This window comes from Lissotriton helveticus, chromosome 4_1 (genome assembly GCF_964261635.1).
Source record: "Lissotriton helveticus chromosome 4_1, aLisHel1.1, whole genome shotgun sequence".
In the NCBI taxonomy this organism is placed as follows: Eukaryota; Metazoa; Chordata; class Amphibia; order Caudata; family Salamandridae; genus Lissotriton; species Lissotriton helveticus.
In genome coordinates, this window is record NC_136063.1 from 167,766,542 (window position 1) to 167,787,011 (window position 20,470).

The window sequence follows — 20,470 nt, forward strand, 5'->3', positions numbered from 1 at the left end:
TGCTTCCGCTACGGCGCCAGCACCCTGCACGCACTCAACACCGGACGATCACACACATGCTTCCTGGCCACCCCGAAACGCACCCAAGGACCCTTCTGCCAGAACGGCAGCTTCACCAGCATCCGGCCCGCCAATCAACCCGCCAAGAAAGAACACAACCACCTCAGATGCGTACTCCTGAACACCTGCTCCGCATGCAAACACACCATCGAACTCTGGGACCTGCTCGACACATCCTCCCCGGACGTCGCCTTCCTGACAGGGACCTGGATGAACGACTCCTTGGCACCGGACATCGCCATAGCCATCATGGACGGCTACAAGATCACCCGCAGAGACTGCTCCAAAGGAATAGGAGGGGGAATCGCCAACATCCAAAAGTTCACCCTCAAGGCTCAACCAGCACCGCCGACACCCTCAGCACCGCCGAACACCTGCACTTCCAGATCCACACCGATCCCAACACCACCCTCAGAGGAACCCTGATCTATAGACCCGTCCGGACCCCGAGCTCAGTTTAACGACTCCATCACCGACTTAGTCAGCACGCCCTCACCTCCACGGACTACATCCGCCTCGGAGACCTGAACTTCCACCTCGAGAACAACGACGAAACCAACTCCACCACCCTGATAGCCAACTTCAGACTACGACAACTCGTCTCAACGCCCACCCACTCCGCCGGCCACAAGCTTGACCCCATCTTCTCCGCAAGCTCTCACGTCTCCTTCAGCCACCATCACCTCATCAGATCCACCAAAAGGACCTCCTTCAAGTACCGCCTCGACAACAACGCACACAACAGCAAAGAGCTCTTCAACATCGTGAAGGAACTCTCCAACACCAACGACATCCCACCATCGCAAGAACTGTACAACTCCCTGGCCACCTTCTTCCATCGCAAGATCGCAGACATCCACGACGGCTTCAACCAGACCACCACGACAGCCAACGACACCTCAGATCCCACAACCACCAGCTGCTCATCTGGACGAACATCAACGACGTAGACATAATCAAAATCATGAACACCACTCCGGCTCCCAGTCAGACCTGTGCCCACACCACATCTTCAACATAGCCAGCGCCACCATCGTACCCCATCTCCACAAGGCCATCAACATCTCCTTCGAGACTGCAACCTTCCCAGAGAGCTGGAAGCACGCCGAGATCAACGCACTGCTAAAAAATCCCAATGCAGATCCAAGGGACCTCAAGAACTTCGGGCCCATCTCCCTGCTCCCGTTCCCGGCAAAGGTCATCGAAAAAAACGTCAACAAACAGCTGACCCGCTACCTCGAGGAGAACAACATCCTGGACCCATCCCAGTCCAGGTTCCGCAGCAACCACACCAAAGAAACTGCCCTCATTGCTGCCACCGATGACATCAGGGCCCTGCTAAACAACGGTGAAACCGCTGCCCTCATACTCCTGGACCTCTCAGCCGCCTTCGACACGGTCTGCCACCGGACCCTACGCACACGCCCCCACAATGCAGGAATCTGAGACAAGACCCTGGAGTGGACTACCTCCTTTCTCGCCGGCAGAACCCAGAGCGTCCGCCTCCCCCCTTCCCGTTCTGAAGTCTCCAAGATAATCTGCAGCGTACCCCAAGGATCTTCTCTCAGCCAGACGTTGTTCAACATCTACATGGCCCCACTCACCCAGGTCGCCAGACTGCACGACCTCAACATCATCTCCTACGCCGACGACACACAGCTGATCCTCTCCCTCACCAAGGACCCCATCACCGCCAGGACCAACCTCCACGAAGGAATGAAAGGCGTCGCCGAATGGATGAAGAACAGCCGTCTAAAGCTGAACTAGGACAAGACGGAGGTCCTCATCCTCGGCTCCGAGTCCTTAACCTGGGACGACTCCTGGTGGTCAACCGCCCTGGGTACAGCACCAACGGCCACTGACCACGCACGCAACCTGGGGTTCGTCGTTGACTCAACACTCTCCATGACTAAGCAAACAACGCCGGCTCATCCTCCTGCTTTAACACCCTCCGCATGCTCTGCAAGATCTACAGATGGATCCCCACTGACAAGAAAAACGGTCACTCAGGCCCTCGTCAGTAGCGGGCGGGACTACGGAAACGCCCTCTACGCGGGAGCCCCGGCCAAACTACTGAAATGACTGCAACGAATACAGAATGCCTAGGCCCGCCTGATCCTCGACATCCTGCGACACAGCCACATCACACCCCACCTGAGAGACCTGCACTGGCTGCCCCTCAACAAGAGGACCACCTTCAAGCTCCTCACCCACACACACAAGGCACTCCATGACACCAGACCAACATACCTCAACAGACGACTCACCGTCTACACCCCGAACTGCCAGCTCCGCTCTGCCAACTGCACCCTCGCCACCGCATCCGAAGAACAACCTCGGGCGGCAGATAATTCTCCTACCTCACCACCAAGACCTGGAACACCCTCCCCATCCTCCTACGGTAGACCCAAGACCTACTAACCTTCAGGAGGCTACTCAAGACCTGGCTGTTCGAGCGAAAGCAGCATTCCCCGCCCTCCCTAGCGCCTTGCGACCCTCACGGGTGACTAGTGTGCTCTACAAATTCCTTGATTGATTGATTGATCCCATTATGGGGGGCCCCCTCATTATACATTACGCCACAGCAGGGCCATACACAAAGACCCATGCATGCTGGGCCCACTTAGCCGTTTCTGGTGGCGTACACTTTACTCCAGCAGACAAAAGCACCAAGGAAAGCAACGTGTCCTGCTCTTCCACACCAACTCAATAAATGCGCTCGTTCACAGCTTGACTTCAAGATATGGTTGTTGTAACGGTCATGTGTTTATTTCTTATTACAGGATATAAAGTGCAGTGAAGCCATCAGTTTTCTTTTTTAACAACGCTATTTAAAACCATACTATTACATTTATAATGCTTACGTTTCACGACATGACATGTAAGCATATATATTCTAATAAACCTGAGCAGCGTGTGTGCAAAAAACTACAAAAGAAACGCCCTTTTCATCTCTTTAGATAATCAAACTCAGAACGTCAAAATCGGGGCAAAACGGTAACCTCTTCACAATTTCCATTTGCACTATGCCTGCAGGCGTACAAAATATGATCATAATTACAAATTATCACATTCTACAGTCCTATTAAGGAAGACTGCAAGAGCAACTTTATTCTCAGCAAAACGGTGCCCTAAATAACCACGGGACAGACTGAGCAGGCAACAAAAATGAACATGCCCTGAAATCAAAGCCCCATCACTATGTGGCAGTAATTCGGATCTCTTAAATTTACCACGTTTTAAGTATTTGGTATAGTGCATATCTGTATTTAAGGAGCAGCTGTGCATTTATCATTTTCATTGTGGCAGGAACACCTCAACATATAACAAAATGGTGCACAGGGTCGAGTTGAATGCGGATAATAAAATGGACAGCAGGTGCAAGGCGTTTTGGTGAATCAATACGAGGGAGCGGAGGGGGGAGGGAGAACAGACAGCGGGAGGAGGGTTGGATTGGAGGTCAGGCGGGGGAAGAACTTACGGTACCATGCTCTTTCTTAGAGTGGAAAAAAGTGAATAATAAAAAAATAAAAAGTACCAGGACAGGAGCGGCCAGTGGAAGGGGACTGGCAGCAAACGGGAAGCTGTGACAGGTAGGTCCATGCTTCCACCGCAGGGGCAGAAGTCACAGGAAGAAAGCAGGACGGACTGCAAGCAGCCAAGAGGAAGCAGGAAGTGTGACCAGTAAGATACACTGCTCTTTCATAAGGCATGGCAAATTTCAAGGGTTGTCCACCTACCTGAAAACCCAGGCTGAGCAGCATCTGAAAGTTAACTGTGAAATTCCTGGTCTGGGTGCCAAGAACTGTGATACCTTAGAACAGGCATAGGCTAACGTTGCTTCTCATGTGTCCACAACATTGTAGTAATTTACGGCAATGGATTAAAACACATTTACTGTAGATCCACACACCTAATTAGATGATGGCATACCCAATCAAGAATATTGAAAGTTAAAAATCAACAGACCTGCCGCAGGTTCATGAAATCCTTGATTTCCTTATCATATAGAGACCCATCTTCTCCAAAGTGCTCATTGATCAAAGTCTGCAGAAAAAAAAGAAAGCAAGCAGTTCTATTGGTCTGACTCCAAACGTAGAAGCAGATAAACTCGGGTACATGCAAACTCTACCAGTGGCGTAACTGATGGGCAGCTGCTGCCATTTTCTGGCCGAGTCCCTCCACCTCCAACAGAACCATGCAAGCCCCTCAGAGAAACCTTAAAGTCAGAAACCAACTACTGTCTGCATTATTTTTCATGTTCTGGTGGCTTCATTTTATTTTTATTAGGACATGTTGTCCTTAGGAGAGAATCATAGGCAAAAGATTTAGTGTAATGTGCAATGAAACAAAGATTAAAGTAACACTGTTTAGAACAAACCTAGGAGCTCTCTAAATAATTAGCAAAACAGTTAAAACCATGTACTAACAGACCCAAAATATTAGCTTGGGTTGAACGTCTGCTCTCGAAACGTGTTTTCAAATGAAGGCAGAGGATTATGTGGCTTTTGTTTTTACATGTAATTCCTTTATTGCCATTTTGACAAGTGCAGCTCTTGCCAGATGAACTCAGTAGTCTCTGCAATGGGCTTGACACAGTACTTGGTATAGATTTCACTTATGCTGTGTTTCCAGTATGCTGTTTCGTTGAAACCCTTGACAGCAAAGTTCAGAAATCTCCTCCCTCAGTGTTTCATGGTCACTACCAATTGGTGAAGGCACCCCTTCTTTCAAAGGGGAGGTATTTAGCATGCTGCCCCCATAAGAAGCTGTGGTCAGGTACCTCCCCATAGGTGTGGTGCACACTAACCGCTCACATGACTCAGACATTTCAACAGACAGGTGTGAAAGCACTTCAGGTGTTGCCAGTCGTTCCAACAATTCATTACCGTAGATGAAGTCACTTGTATCAATTATATTTTTTGCATCTCCAGTTTTTCTAGGACTATTTAAAGTTTCAGCCCGTGCTCAAGAAGTTCAGAGATATCCTTGCACAGTGTTCCATTGTCCATAAATTGGGTGGCACATCGAGGGATGCCAAACAAAATTATTGATGAAAAAGGAAAGTGTGGATAACAAGTGTGATCAAATACCTCAGATTAATACTCCTGAGCGACTGAGCCTTGGTGTCTAAGCATACCAGACACAAAGCCTCAAACTGCATCATACATAGACACTGCAGTCACCAGGAAAGACTCCACCAAACTGTTTTCCAGGGTCCCAGAGAGCAAAAAACAGAATTGGTAAACTCCAAGATGCCAAACCAAACCAATCATCGGTCAATGCGTCCAATGACCAAAGACCCCACAAGCCAGAAGAGATCATCACCAATTTAGAAGATGAAGACAAAGAAGACAAAGCTAAAAAGAAACTAAAAAACAGGTTAACACTCACCTTCCTTTCAGATAGGACTCATCTTTTATAGAACCATTGTGCATCTCAGATACATGACTACATTGGATTCCGGCTAGACAAGGACTGATTGCTGACATTAAACGTTTCCTGGTCGTATCGAGGCATACCTCTAAAGACTAAGCTATGGTGAATTAACTTCTGAGGATCCTGCAGATGGATTAGCTGGACTGTGTATGTTTTTAAAAGAAAAATTATTGAGACAACCAATGTCACTTTTTTGTGGGGTGCAATGAAGCTCACTTACTATAAGTATAGTGAAAGATACTAGGCTGAGAAAATAAAGCCACAAACAGGACAGATATGTCTCTAAAAAAAAAAGCATCGATGACACCTAAACAACCCATCTTGCAAGAAAGAACAGCTCACGTTCCCAGAAATATAATATACTAGTGAGTGAGAGTTTGATTTTGGGTGCAGTGTCCATTTCCTAAATGGGGCTGTAATGGACATTAAGTAAGGCCACTTTCCTGAGGACTCACTACAAAGCAAAACTTGCAACCACAGATTAAGACCTCATTAGCAGTACAGTGGAATAGTGTGCTAATTTTTATTCTGAAAACTTTAGACTCTTAGGTGAATTGTATATCAACGTACAATCACCATGGCAAATCATTTGCACATAAAGCGGAAATTTACCACTGCAAGAAGCAGAAATTACGTATGCAATGTATGGCTTCTCTTTTTATTTTACAAACATACTTGGATAAAAAAAAAACAGTGAATGGGAATTATCGTTCCATTTTCCCAGAATTCATGAAGGGAGAAAAAAGTGACAGACAACTCCGAAATATAACAACGATCCGGACTGGCAGACTCTACAGGCTGATCTCCCTTGTGAATTGAAAATGCTGAGAAGGCATTTGAAAAGGTACACTAGACAAATCTGGAACTAATACTGAACCAATTCACTCTGGGACCATGATTCTTAAAAGCAGCAATGGCTCTATATTTCTCACCCAAAGCCCAATCAGGGGAAACGACCTATCTTTATCCTACTTAACATTAACACCCCTCTTTTTCGTTCTGTCCTTCGAACGCCTCGCAACCTCCAGAATACGAAAAGAGTAGTTTACTGTATTCAATGCGGTGACCTATTCCTACAACCTTGCCTCAAAATCGAATAATAACCTGTTGCTTCAGGTATGAAACAATAGGTCTACCGATTGTCTCTAATATACCCGAAAGTTCCAAAGTCATATGCTGCCCCTTTACTGCGTTACAATCATAATGTAAGCCAATGAATACTTACTGTATTCGCAAAATGAACGGTCTCAAATGGCAAACTTGTCCCTTAAAATACCTGGGGATTCCATTTTGGCTTGGGTATTAGGAAACAACTACAACTAAATGCAGTGGACCTTGGAAATACCTACAAAAAGAAATCAATTCCTCAAGAATTCTAACACCGTACTGGTCATGGCAAAATTCACACATCTGGGTGTTACCCACTTAGTTGCGTAATCCACTCCAAGACGATAAATCTCTCCAACGGTTAAAATAAGTCAAACGGTCCTACCGTGTCTACCCTCACCTACACCATAGCTCTTCAAGAGCATCTATTGATGACCTAGGCTTCTCTTGCCAACCCTTTTTTGCTAACGTTGGCAACAGCATGCAATCTCTCACAGCACCTACCATCGGATTCATCTTTAGCCATCACTACTGCTCTGACAATTGCATTCATCAGATTCCTTCACAAATAACCCTCACGTGCCATATTAACAATGTTTTCTTTAACACCAACAGAAGGAACCCATCAGTCATCCTAGCTTACCCCCTTCTCCTGTACAATTCATCTCCAATCGACTAAAATACTTTCTGAAAATCAGAAAGTAGGCCAACCCTGGATGGCAATCTTCCTAACACTATCTACTACCATGCAGTTAAGTTTGACCTCCTTTCACAGCTTTCTTAAAACCCAATAAATAGAAGATCTCTCATCAACCATGCTTCGGCCTCCAATAGACAGTTAAAGAGATTTTATTTAGTCCTGGTAATTATACCATAGAGAAATTGAATTCTCCAACACCCCTAATTTATCGAATAATCCAGAGTGTGGCTCTCTCACTCCCTTTACAAAACACATTCACTAAAAGTCAGTGATTATTCATTAAAACAAAAGATACACCACAAGGGAAAAACTTAAAAGGTAAGATAGCCCATATGCAAGTCAACGCTTTCCATTCTTTAGCCTGAACAACTGACGTATGTACCTTTGAGGGACCAAGAAGCAAACACCACCAGATTCTCCTCCTCATTCTCCACCTGAGCCAGCACAGCACCAAGACCTTTTCAACTAATAACTGTTGCGGAAATCATTTTCCCATGTCCACCGGCCGCATAACGTGGATATCTTCTCCATTTACACTTTTATGGCATCAAAGTGTCTTAAAATTCTTAAAACCACTCATATTTCTCACCCTTTTTTCATTAAGACTTTTAAAGGATGCAAAATGCTAGAAGAATTCTTGATTAACTTTAAATACTATTCGTGCATTGGATCAATGTCCTTGGGAACAGGCCCCTTAACTACAGACTCCACCATATCAACCTTTGGACACATACACTTACCTGAGATGGTGTGTCTAAATTATGACAATATATATATATATATATATATATATATATCAAGCTCAGCCTCAAAAGTAATCCAACTCCAAAGAACTGCACTCGTGGAACCAAACAGCTTAGCAGTGCTCACGCCAAATTTTAATCACAGATTGTTGTTAGTGGGACAGGGAGCGCTATATATATATATAGATAGATATATCATTTTCCTCTCATGACTGTAAGCCCACTCTTTTCCAGCTTTTCCAAAACCCCTTATACCTTAACATATTCCTCCCCATTCGTACCTTGTACCATCATGGTATCCTGATAGAACAAATGTACAACATGTTACTGAAGACATCAGCCCAAAAAACAGTTTAACAAAATAAAGTAGATGCCAGCCTAAATAGCATCCTAACTAAATACACAACTAACAGAATGTCAAATGGCATCAACGGTATTGACTCCTATTGAAACTACACCCACTCGTATGCCAATGGAACATCAATATAATGGAACATCTATGTTTCCTTCAAAATCATCAAATTCTCTTAAAAAGTGGGTAGAAGTGGTCTGTCAAACCAAGTATTATTACTAAGATCTCAGAGTTTCAAATGCATCCTTTTTTTTTTTTTAGCATTTATTTACCTTCAATGGTATACAAGTATTATTTTCACAAAGATTCACTCCTTCAGAGATTGACATTTAAGAGGTAATGTGTTCTCAGACTATTCCATTAGTTGTCCTAGTTTAGAAAAGTTACTAAGAATTCAACTACTTTGCTTCCCAAAGGTCGACAGAAACACTCACCCTTAGAGAGCTCTATGCAATTCCTTTGAGAACAGAAACCAGAGCGAGGTTAGACATGTGCCAGTGAATGAGCCATCAGTTTACAGATGCAGGGTACTTTGCCACCCAACACTTGGGCGTAAAGGCTACTTCTAGTTGGGTAGAAGAAGCAGGTGTGCAATAGAAGTGCATCTTTTAGGGTGGCTTGCCGCACACCAGTGCTTAACCTTGATTGGAGATTACTGTTTGCCTTTCCCGTTGATGGGGCGTGCCTTGCAGGCATCCGACTCCAGGAAGGCCTTGAGGTTGGGTTGCGCAGAGAGGTGCTCAACGTATGCTTGGAGGAGAGGGAAGTCCTTCAGGCAGTCTAGAGCAAGTACCAGGTGAGTGAGCAGGATGTCCAGGAGAACATAGTCCACGTACAAGACCATGTTTCCAACAATGAACCCTTTCCCACCTTGATTCTTTGACAGGAGACACTCAAAGGGTTAAAGATCTTTAGGTTGGTTTTTAGGTTTCGCCTCGCCGAAAGGCTGCGCAGCAGACTTTCTGCGCAAGGCGAAAGCTTATGTCTAGACATGTGTACTCATGTCCCGCCCCTCTGTTCCATTGGCTAGCTCCATAAATGGAGGCTAGCCATTGGAACAGAGATCTGTCCGTCATGGCCGGAGCAGATTCGTGGGCGTTCCGGCCATTTTTACTCATCCCGCCCCCTTGCGATCGTCATGCGGCGGTGGGCGGTGTTTATTATTATTTTTTTTACAGCTTTGTTTTCCACCATTTCGGAAGTGTCCTTTGCAGGGATGGGTTGCCCGATGTCCCGCTCTCTGTTCCTGCCCCCCCTCCCGCTGTCCGTGTGGCCGTTCCTGCCCCCCCCTCCCGCTGTCTGTGTGCCCGTTCTGCCCCCCCTCCCGCTGTTCGTCTTCCCGCCCCCCCTCCCGCTGTCAGTGTGCCTGTAGGTGCTTGTATTTATTCACAACACTTTGGTGACCTCACTTCCTCATATAATCACCAAAAGACGTAAGATCTCGCGATGGCTAGGCACTAAGCGCGTTATCTGCTGCCTCACCATCTCAACGTCACCATAACCGTTCGGCCATCTTCAACTAGGCTCAACTTGTCATGCTGCCGAGTCCCTCTATAGTTAAGTCTCAGAACCCGGGTTCGCTAACCGTGTTAAATCTTGCTCGGCACTCTCCAAAGCAGCGGGCGGGCTGCGGGGAGATTGCAAAGTCAAGGAAACAGAAGGGGCAAGGGAAGGCCTTGGGTTCTCCTCGATCCGGACTTATCGCACTGCCGCTGGGCCTCTTCTTAAAGGGCCACGCTCCTCACACTTCCTCCCCCACCCCACGACAGTCTGAGGGAGGAGCCCCAGAGTTCCCTGTGTTGACGTTCCACCTAGGTCTTGTAAGTGAGTAACTAGTGGTAGATTTAGCTGAAAACCTCCATATAAGTATTAATGGCGTTCTTTATAGATACAGATGATACGGTGCATTCATGTGGTGTGGTAACCTAAGTGCAGCCTGCAGGTCTCTCAAAAGGATGATCTGTAACTGTCTGTGTACGGTGGTTGTATGATCAAGTGACTTCGAATATTGCCCCTATAGTCTGGGAGGCTCACTTTAAGTCACTCTATACAAGCCCTGAGTTGGAGGAAATTGGGTGTCAGCTCCAGGAGAGGCTGCCAGAATTGGTTTTGGAGCCTCGGGCCTGTGTGCCGCACGACCTCTGGCACGAGAGCCGACTGCCGGGGGCCCCGCGGTTCGGGAGATTGGTTCCATGTGCCAGCATGGCCCGGGATCTCCCGCATGAGTGTCGATTGCTGGGGACCCCGAGCACTGGGACTCCTTCCTGTCAAAATCTTGGTTCTAATCAAGCTTCCGAGATTCCCGTCGCCCCAGACCCCCTGCATGAGAGTCGACTGCCGGGGGCCTTGGGCCCCGGGCTCTCGGTTTCATGTATCTGCACTGCCCGGGACCTCCCGCACGAGTGTCGACTGCTGGGGGCCCCGGGACCGGGGATCTCCCTCTTCAAAAATTATAGCCCTTGCCAAGTTCCCAAGATTTCCATGGCCCCAGACCCCCTGCACGAGTGTAGACTGCCGGAGGTCTTGGGTCCTGGACCCGGATCCCATTTCACAGTACTAAGACAGGATGCCCCTGCTGCAGCTCCCACCCATGGTTGAGACAATATTACACTCAGGGAAGTTGAATTGGCAATTGAGAAACTGCTCCCGAATAAGGCCCCGGGCCTGGATAAGCTCCCTGGAGATCTCTTTCGCTCTCAGCCAAAAATCTGGGCCCCATATCTGATGGTCCTGTTCAATGCTGTTTTACAGGGCTCCCCAGTACCTGAGACCTGGCTGGGTGCAGAGATTGTTCCAATTTTTAAAAAGGGCTGTCCGCTTGCCCCATCAAATTACAGACCAATTAGTCTACTTGACACGACTCAGAAGCTGATGGGCCGAATCCTGCTGGAGAGACTATTGGGCTGGATGGAGGATAACAAAACTTTGACCACCCTCCAAGCCGGTTTTAGATCAGGGGTCTCGACTCTGGACCAGATCTTTCGACTTCAGGTCCTATACTGGAAAACTGCAAGAGTAGAGGGTGGCAGCCTCTATCTTGTCTTTGTGGACCTGCGGGCCGCATTTGATCTGGTCCCTAGGGAGAGGCTCTGGACGGTGTTGGAGGAACTTGGTCTCCCTCCTTACTTATTAGATGCCCTAATCCGACGAGACGAGGACGAGGCAGAATCGCAAGTTCAAAGGAAACGAGAACATATCAAGTTGACTCACGGAATCACGCTGACATATGCCAGTCCATAAGAAATTTTACAAAATTTTAAGATACATATACAGACCAATAAGAAGAGTGGAAGCGCCTCCATACATTTACAGGAAATTGGAAAGGTCCCCATTACTTCAGCCGTACATTAGTAAAAAGGAAGAACTCCACCTCAAGAGAAAAGCACCTAACCGAGGGGATAGACCTCAGAAACTTTTGCGGGTGTACATTTACCTACACTCAAAGGAGAGGGTGTTAAGCAATAGTCCTTGAAGCCGGTGACCCCAAAGAAACGGCAGTCCTGAAGAAGGTGCTACAGTATCAAGTGTCCACAGCACCGAAACGCGTCGACGCATTAATGTTCTTGTGTAGAATCCAAGTAGGGTCTGGGGAGCAATAGATATTCATACACTACTGATACTATTGACTGCACCATTTGTATATTAAGAAAGGACCATTGGATCTAGTAAATAGTGTGGCGAAGGAATCTAAAGGCCACAGTGTACAGGGGGTTCTTTTGTATAATAATCTTGTCTGTTATATTAGTTTTTAATATGTTTACATTTTTGATGTATTAAGTTAGATAAACGATACAGTACTTGTCTAATTGTTTATAATGAATTGTTTATAATGAGTTTTTATGCATTTGTATGAATACCTGTTTTTTTATTGTACATGTTCAAAGATTATTCTTTGAAATTTTAAGTTATTCTGTGTATATTTAATTTTAATTAAAAAGACTGTGAACGTTCAATTTTAGTGTGGAAATTAACTATTCATTAGCACTAGGAGTGACTGGCCTGTAATTGCAGGAGCAAGAATGTATGAATGCCTAGACTGATAGGGTTTGGAAACATAGCGAATCTCCGCGATAGTGTTTTTCCCAGGGATTTCTCTCTGACTGCTAATCCGACTTCATACTGGGAATTACGCCCAGGTGAGGTGTGGGAAAAACGGGGAATTATCCGATCGCTTCCCTGTTATCCGGGGAGTGCGCCAGGGTTGCGTACTGGCCCCCACTCTTTTTAGCTTGTATGTCAATGGCCTGAAAGACAGACTTAATTGTGTCAGGGACAATGATGCTCCACGCCTGGCTACTGGTATGGTGCCCGCTCTAATGTTTGCGGACGACACCTTGTTGTTGTCGCGGACATCATCGGGCATCCAGCGGGTTCTGGACGGGTTTGTTTCGTTCTGCGCCTCGCGGGGTTTGGAGATCAACTTGGAGAAAACCAAGTTTATGATCTTCAACCCCCCGAGGCGCACTCGCCCAAACCCTACATTGAACGGAACCCCTCTCGAGCGAGTTAAGACCTTTATATATCTGGGGGTGACTTTGACTGAACACTTTACATGGGATCACCAAGTCTCTAGATCTTCCTTGAGACTTGCACAGATTATGGGTGGCGTAGGCAGATTCCATAGTGCCACAACCTATAAACCAGTTACCCCTGCCCTAGAGATATACAAAACACAAGTTAGGTCTGCAGCCCTATATGCTGCTGAGCTCTGGGGACATACTAACGCATGTAATTTAATGAAAGTTGAGCAGTCTTTCATGCGACATTTGTTTGGTCTTCCGCAAAGTACCCCTCTGTTACCATTACGCTTGGACCTGGGACTGGAACCTATTACTGACCTGGTGGCAGCTCGACCTCTGCTCTATTGGAGAAGGCTCTGGTCTGTGCCGGAGCTTGAACCGTTTAGAGCAGAATTCAATACTATTTGGGGGCAGCTTAAAAACAAGAATATACCTTGGTTGGTACATGTTAAGACTCTTCTCTATCAAATCGGTCTCCCCGGAGACACCGGAGGACAGTTGTACGAGGATGCAAAGGACTGTATTGGTGGCAGCTGTAAAATCGCACAACCTCAAACTGCTACACTGTTCTACTTCCCTGGGCAGATTGTCCTCTGAGTTCCTCATAACAAAAGTTGAATACAGGATGGAGGCGTTTTTGGACTTGGTGCAGCCTCCACTGGCAAGAAAACTATACATTCAAATGAGGCACGGCTCCTTACCGGTCGGGGCATTCACATCCAGATGGGCAAAAATAATAAAGGCTAACTGCCCTGCCTGTAATCACGCCAGGGAAGACATCATGCATATCCTCTTTTTTTGCCCAGCTTACAGTGAAATTCGGAAGTGCTGGATTGTCCCATTGTGCAAAAACTTGGGTTTTAGACACTGCGTACATGCTTGTAGAGTCTTAACTTATGACACTGCCCCTCCCATTGTCTTTGCTGTCTCTAGGTTTTTATTTGGCATGTGGCGGAGAAGAACTGTATTTATCCACAAGCAATAATGGACTATTGTTTTATTATTCCTTTGATAACCAAAGTTTAATAACTTTTTAATTCTGAAGTATTTATGCTTTATTATCATGCTTGTACATGTTTTATTGCACTTTTATGGTCGTTGACCGAAATAAAAGTTATCAAAGTAAAGTAAGACTTCGAAAGGCATATTGGGCTTAACTCCCTGACTAGGAAGATATTTACCTCTGCAACTATGAAAAGCTTTGCACACAAGTCGTTGGATCAATCGGATGATGTACGGAGCTGGAGGTTCATGGTCCCCAGCTGGTCATCCTTTTTTTTTTTTTTCCTTTGGGGGGTCATGTTCTTAATATAGTTTTAAATGTCGTTTCTTTGAGTTGATATATGTCAGTGCCTGTGCCACTGTGTGCAGTAGGGATTGGAGAGTCGCCCCATTGTTCGGTCATGTGGGAGCGTCCAGCCCCTCAGTCCAAGGTGGCAGAGCGCGCGCAGTCTTCTCCGCAGGAGGGCGACCTTCAGTCCCTTGTCTGGGTGGCCCCTCCGTATCCCCCGCCCGGTGCTTCTTCCTTGCTCTGCCCAGGGCAGCTCTCCTGGGCTCCCGCTGTGTGAGCTCGCAGAGCTGCCCGGACCGTCCCCTCACAGCTCCTCTTACTGGTGTACACACAGAGCACGGGCAGAGGGAGGATTTGTCATTTACAATGCCAACAGCTCTAACTTTGTCAAAGGCGAAACCGTTGCATTGTAAATGCTTGTTAATGTATGGAGCCTTTCCATCCTCGTAGTTCTGGTAGATCATCTTGACATACTTCATGCACAGGTCCTCCACACCATGGTCGGCCATATCCATGTAGGCGGCTTCATGATTACCCTTTCCGTACAGAACATGGTTCCGGGCCAGGTAGCGCAGGATGGCGTTGGACTGATACAGCACAAAGTCGCCATCTTTAATGCCCGGCAGCGGCCCAAACACGCATTTCTTTTTGAGGTCTCTTTGCATCCAGAGGTCAAAGGTCACAACGTCCTCCTTCCAGTCCTGCCCTAGTTCTGCCAGCAGTATGCGGGCCGCCTCTGGCGACCTCGCACGCTGAAGTAGATGAAGGTGTAGTCGTGCATGTTGCTCATGGGTGTCTCTAGGTTGGTGCTGAGGTTGTCTGGAGCCGGTAGGGCTGGGGCGGGCGGCACTTCTGCTATAGCACCTGTGGACTGGACAAGGAGAAGACCAGAGGAGTTCCAAATGCATCTTGATGATTTTGCCCACTTCCTAAGGAGCCAAAACCACTATCACGAATCACTCAGACTTCCATCTCCTTACTAATCGTTTAATCTTTATAATTTTAACTTCAAAGACTGCAACATCAAATTCCAGACCTTCCTCACTCTGAACAACCGCTTTTGCCTGTTTCTTAGGAATGAGGCCAAGTAAATTGTTACCTGTTTTGGACAACAATCTCTCTTCTTTTAAAAAGGTATTTTCGTGGGAACAAAACTGATTGAATCAATTCTAGATCCTCCATAGCTGCCAGGATTAATATCTGGTTCTTGCCACACAATCTCGTCTGCTCCGAAAACCTTTTCCCAGATATGACCATAGGAAAGGGAATATAGCAATCTTCCCACTCACAGACTCTCTCACACTTCCTTTCCTAATTCTCATTTACTGTCATCGACTGAGACACACACATTCACTCAGACCCTCACTGATTCATGCATAGGATCATTTACTCACGAACAAACTCATTCATGGACGTATTCTATCACACTTTCTCGAACACATAAACGGTACAGCACATGAGATTGTTTCTTTTTTCTTCACCTTACTTCCTCTGCTGGGGACGCCTCCATGACAGCAATAGGGCTGGTGCCCAGAGGTTAGAAAAGGAGCCCAGAGGAGTGAACAAGACATTGTTCCTGTGCTGGAAACGAGAAGCCATCCAGATCAGCAGGACCAGGATTAACGAGAGGAAGCCCCACTTCAAGCTCTCTCCCACCTTCTGCTGGGGCTGGAAGCAACGTTTTGTCAGGGGATTGGACCGTCAGTGCTCTTTGTTGGACACTTACTGCGCACAAGGATGCACTCTGATGTACGTTCTGACGGCCCCACTTCAGTAGATCTACACTGTGCTGCTTGAGTCATGTGCAGTTTGTCTGCCAAATAAAACAGATTGTGCTTGTGTGAGGTGACTATAGTTGAATTAAGCCCATCAGCCATGCGAGACCCTGACATCCAGGTCGAGAGTGCCATGCTTTTAAATGGCACTCTGTAGATGGATCGTAACACTCCTGATCCGGTCATTAGGAGCCTGAAGAGGTCTGCACGCTGGCATTGTACATGACTGACGGATTTTCATGAGCACTGCTAAATGTACTCAACAGCAGTGTGAATCCCTGTTATTTTCCAAATATAAGAATTAAGAAATAGCTTTAACCTTATTAAATGACATGATCCTCGATGGCTACACAACCAAACTTTCACCTAATGCCAAGTCACTTGTATTCACATTGGACACCAGCATCATTCTCAAGGAACACACTGGCAAAATAAACAAATGGCCTGGTACCTGCTCTCTATTGTAAATACATTGAAATCGTTGTTTCAAGAAAGCAACTTCAGAAATGCTGTTCCGGCCATCATACTCTGGCACCTGGATGGTGGTAATGCCCTTTTCCACGGCCTCCCAGACACCACAGTAGCACCCTGTTGGAAATGGGATTCCCAGTTGGCTGAGGTTTGCACCAAAGCCAAGTAGGAACTCCCATTCCCACGAAAAGGGGGGAGGTACCCTCCCCAAAATAACCCCTGCTCACCCTGGTGGGACCGTAGCCAGAGCAGACAGGCTTACTTCAGAGGTAGCATGTACAGCATTTATGACCATGTACAGTAATAGAAGAGACCCACTACAGATGGACGCTACAAAGAGTCTATGTAAAAATATCTGATTCTTTATATAAATTTATCACAAGACCAATAACGATAACAGTCCACAGTATTACTTTAAAACGAGGCTTAGGTGTCTTTTTACAAATGCTTAGGTTGGATGAGCTCAGTTCACTTTAGGTAAGTTCTTTAAACAGCGCCACTTTTACTCACAGGGTCCCAGACATATGCGGAGTAGCAAGGAGGTGCACCCGCCCGTGTTGGTGACCGGTACAAGGCGTACAGGCCGATATCATCAAATCCGAGGCGCACCGGCTGGTGCGGGTGAGGAGTACGAGGCATACTCGAGGTGGCTGAAGACGAAAATGCGATGCTCACAGGCTGGTGCGTGTGAGGAGTACGAGGCGTACTCTAGGTGGCTGAAAGCGAAAAAGCGAAGTGCACCGGCTGCTGCGTGCCGTGAGTACGAGGCATACTCTGATGATTAGGCAGACTTGGAAGGCAAAGCGCACCGGCTGGTGCGTGCCGTAAGTACGAGGCGTACTCTGATGATGAGGCAGACTTGGAAGGCGAAGCGCACCGGCTGGGGCGTGCCGTGAGTACGAGGTGTACTCAGATGATGAGGCAGACTTGGAAGGCGAAGCGCACCAGCTGGTGCGTGCCGTGAGTACGAGGCATACTCTGATGATGAGGCAAACTTGGAAGGCGAAGCGCACCAGGTATGCTTTAGGTGAGGTGCGAAGTGCACGCTGATACTTTAGGTTGCCATAAGAGTACGAGGCATACAGAGGACGTCTTTGATAAGGTGCAAAGCGCACGCTGATACCTGCAATTCGATGAGGACGATGGGCTTGAGCCGCGACGAGGTCAGCAGGGCTCTTGGAGATGCGAGGTCTGGAGCCACGACGAGGTCAGCAGGGCTCTTGAAGTCCTGGTGCGCGAGGTGAGTGCTCAGTTGGAGGGTTCATCCCTTAAACCCGGAAGCCAGGTTCAGGGGCTGCCTGACCTGGGAGGAAGGGCAATGGTAAACAGTGCAGTGATCAGTTTGGGTCCCAGGGGTACCACTCCAGTTGGGAGGGTGCAAACATCTGGAAGGGGGTGCAGAGGGAGGGAGGCCTCGCCTCTGCCCCTGGTGGCACATGGGGGTTTGGACCCCAGGTTAATGGTTCAATTGCAAGAGGAAAGTACTGGACTGATGAGTGAATTGTGTTCTGGGGGTATCTCTCCCGGTGGGAGGGTGCAGAATCCCCGAGAGGAGGGGACCAGAGTGTGGGACCGCCCACCTCAGTCTCCTAGCCGGCAGCTGGTTAAGGGCCCAGGGCTGGTCATTTGGTGTCAGGCGGTCATACCTGACCTAACAGGAGGGGAAGTGGAAAGAAGGTGCCAACCCCCTGGGGCTACTGCCCCCCGCTCTCCGACACCCCCAGCAGCAGAGAAGTCTAGCAGGTGGGAGGCCTGGCTCTCACCACTGATAGCGGTCAGTGCCCACAGTAGTTGGTTGTCTTGGTTGACAGGGGGTGGACTAGGCCACGCCCCTGTTTTGTTGGTATTGCATCGTGCTTCTAAAGACTGAAATGACCGTGCCACCTTTCGACTGTTATTCTCCCTAAAACGGTGGTTCCCAAAGTGTGCGCCGCGGCACCCCGGTGCGCCGTGATGAGAAGCCAGGGGCGCCGCGCCGCCACCCAGGATGTGGCTCCTTTGTGCTGAACGTGATCCCAGCCCTCGCCCTGTGCATTTAAATGGCTCAATTAAGAGCTCGGTGAGGTTACGGCGGGCGAAATGGCTAAAACTGTAGCTGCCTAAAGGAAGAGATAGATAAGGCGCCGGCCGGGTTTTGCTTAAACTAATGCAAGTGAGTTTTAAACCTCTGCAGGGAAAAACAAAACTGAAATAAAGAGCCCTGGTGCATTTGCAAGAGTAGGTGCTTTATTTATGAAACATATGCCAAAAAAGACAAAGTTCCACTGTGATGCATGACCCAGCAACCCTGGTCAGTTCCTAATCAGTTTTTACTGACCGCATGGAGAGCAGTGTCATGCTTCTGCTCGAAGTGGAAATTAGATGAAGACGAGCACGCTGGTTAGGATACCGGCATGAGGATGAAAACCCTAAGAGTATATTACTATTTATATAAACACATAAATGCTATAAGAAAAAATACATGTAGCAATTTTTAAACGGCATGCTAGCCTGAAAATCAAAATGCATCTGATGCTATAACTCACTCCTGGCGCTTCAAAAGAAAACTGCATTACTAACTGGTGTATGTTGCTCGTCTTCATTTTATTAAATTACGCAGTGTATTTAAAACATACTGTATTTTTCAATCCGCAATCTGTAAAATCAGTCCTCTAATTCTATACCAACAACTGCACAACTTTACTGGTCTACCATGTGTTACTGCTTACAAAGTACATTTTCCCAAAAGGAAGAGGGAAAACATCCTTGGCAAAGAAAGTGTAAACATTCTATTCACAGCAGGAGAGTATAATAATAAAGGCTTCCTCTGCAGTAAGCCCTCTTTCTTTGCTGCAGCAGACAAGGTAAGCATCCCTCTTGCCAGCTTTTTAATTTTACTTGCAGACTTTTGTATCTGTTGATAATTGTCTTGTTAGTAATGGTGATTAGTAATTAAATTAGCTCTGTGCAACGTTTAGGCCTTTCACTAATTGTTTTCAAATGTTTTTACTTTAGCGAGACTTTCCATCAATTTATGTGATATATTGTTATACGTTTGTTTTGCTTCCCTGTGGTGTTCAGCAGTATTGTCTAGCTGCCTCTGCCTTTTGCATGCAGTGGTGGGTTCAGATAGATAATCTTTGTGGATGTTTACTGCTACAGGAGCATCCTTGGCAATCTGGAATACAATTTAAAGGGATACACGGCTCTGGTCTGCTCACAGTGCATGCCCTGTGGTCCACTATTCTACTAAATTTACACCTCCTGGTCTGTAGCCCCTATTCTTTCGTGCGCAGTGCTGTGTGGCTTTCACATGATCTGACATTAATTCAACATTGAACAGTTTTTGGTTATGGATGATATTTAGATCTAGTCTAGAGGACAGCTTTAGACAGCTGCTGTTGAATGACCTGTAGTGTACAATTCCAATATTTAGAGTGCGCTTGGGGAAGCCATTACCGTCTCGACACACCTCCCCGTCACAGCCAATACCGCTTGAGCAATAGCTCCTCCCCAGAACTTCCAAGCAAAACTCCTTTAGCCAATTCCTACCCTCCTGGCCACTCCCACATCCTGCGGCTCATAACCCTAGACCGGTGGTTCCCAAAGTGTGCGCCGCGGAACCCTGGGGCGCCGTGATGAGAAGCCAGGGGCGCCGGGCCGCCGCCCAGGATGTGGCTCCTTTGTGCTGAATGTGATCCCAGCCCTCGCCCTCTGCATTTAAATGGCTCAATTAAGAGCTCGGTGAGGTTACTGCGGGCGAAATGGCTAAAACTGTAGCTGCCTAAAGGAAGAGATAGATAAGGTGCCGGCCGGGTTAGGAAGGTTTGTGTTTTGGGGTGGGGCAAATGGGGAGTTGCACAGTTATATTTGGCGTTTCTTTTCTAAACAGTTGTTATATTGCATGGAGCACTGGCGTTTTCTAATTAATGGAGAAATAATCGTGGCTGAGACAGACTCCTCGACTCTCCGTGTCTCATTTCTGGAGCGTGGGAGGGCGGTTGGTTGGTTGGGGAGTGTCACATTAATTTGA

General features: G+C 47.2%; 1 protein-coding gene and 1 pseudogene across 4 annotated transcripts in view; both read right to left on the bottom strand.

The window, feature by feature from the left end:
• Nucleotides 1-20,470, bottom strand: part of RHPN1 (rhophilin Rho GTPase binding protein 1) — a 615,089-nt gene that overhangs the window by 188,369 nt on the left and 406,250 nt on the right. For all 4 annotated transcript variants that reach the window (XM_078686651.1, XM_078686652.1, XM_078686653.1 and 1 more), the window contains one exon: nucleotides 4,030-4,107. In XM_078686651.1, coding sequence (XP_078542777.1) covers nucleotides 4,030-4,107 — 78 coding nt within the window. The remainder of the gene's footprint in view (nucleotides 1-4,029; nucleotides 4,108-20,470) is intronic.
• On the bottom strand, nucleotides 9,054-14,993 carry LOC144827088 (glutathione S-transferase P 1-like; annotated as a pseudogene).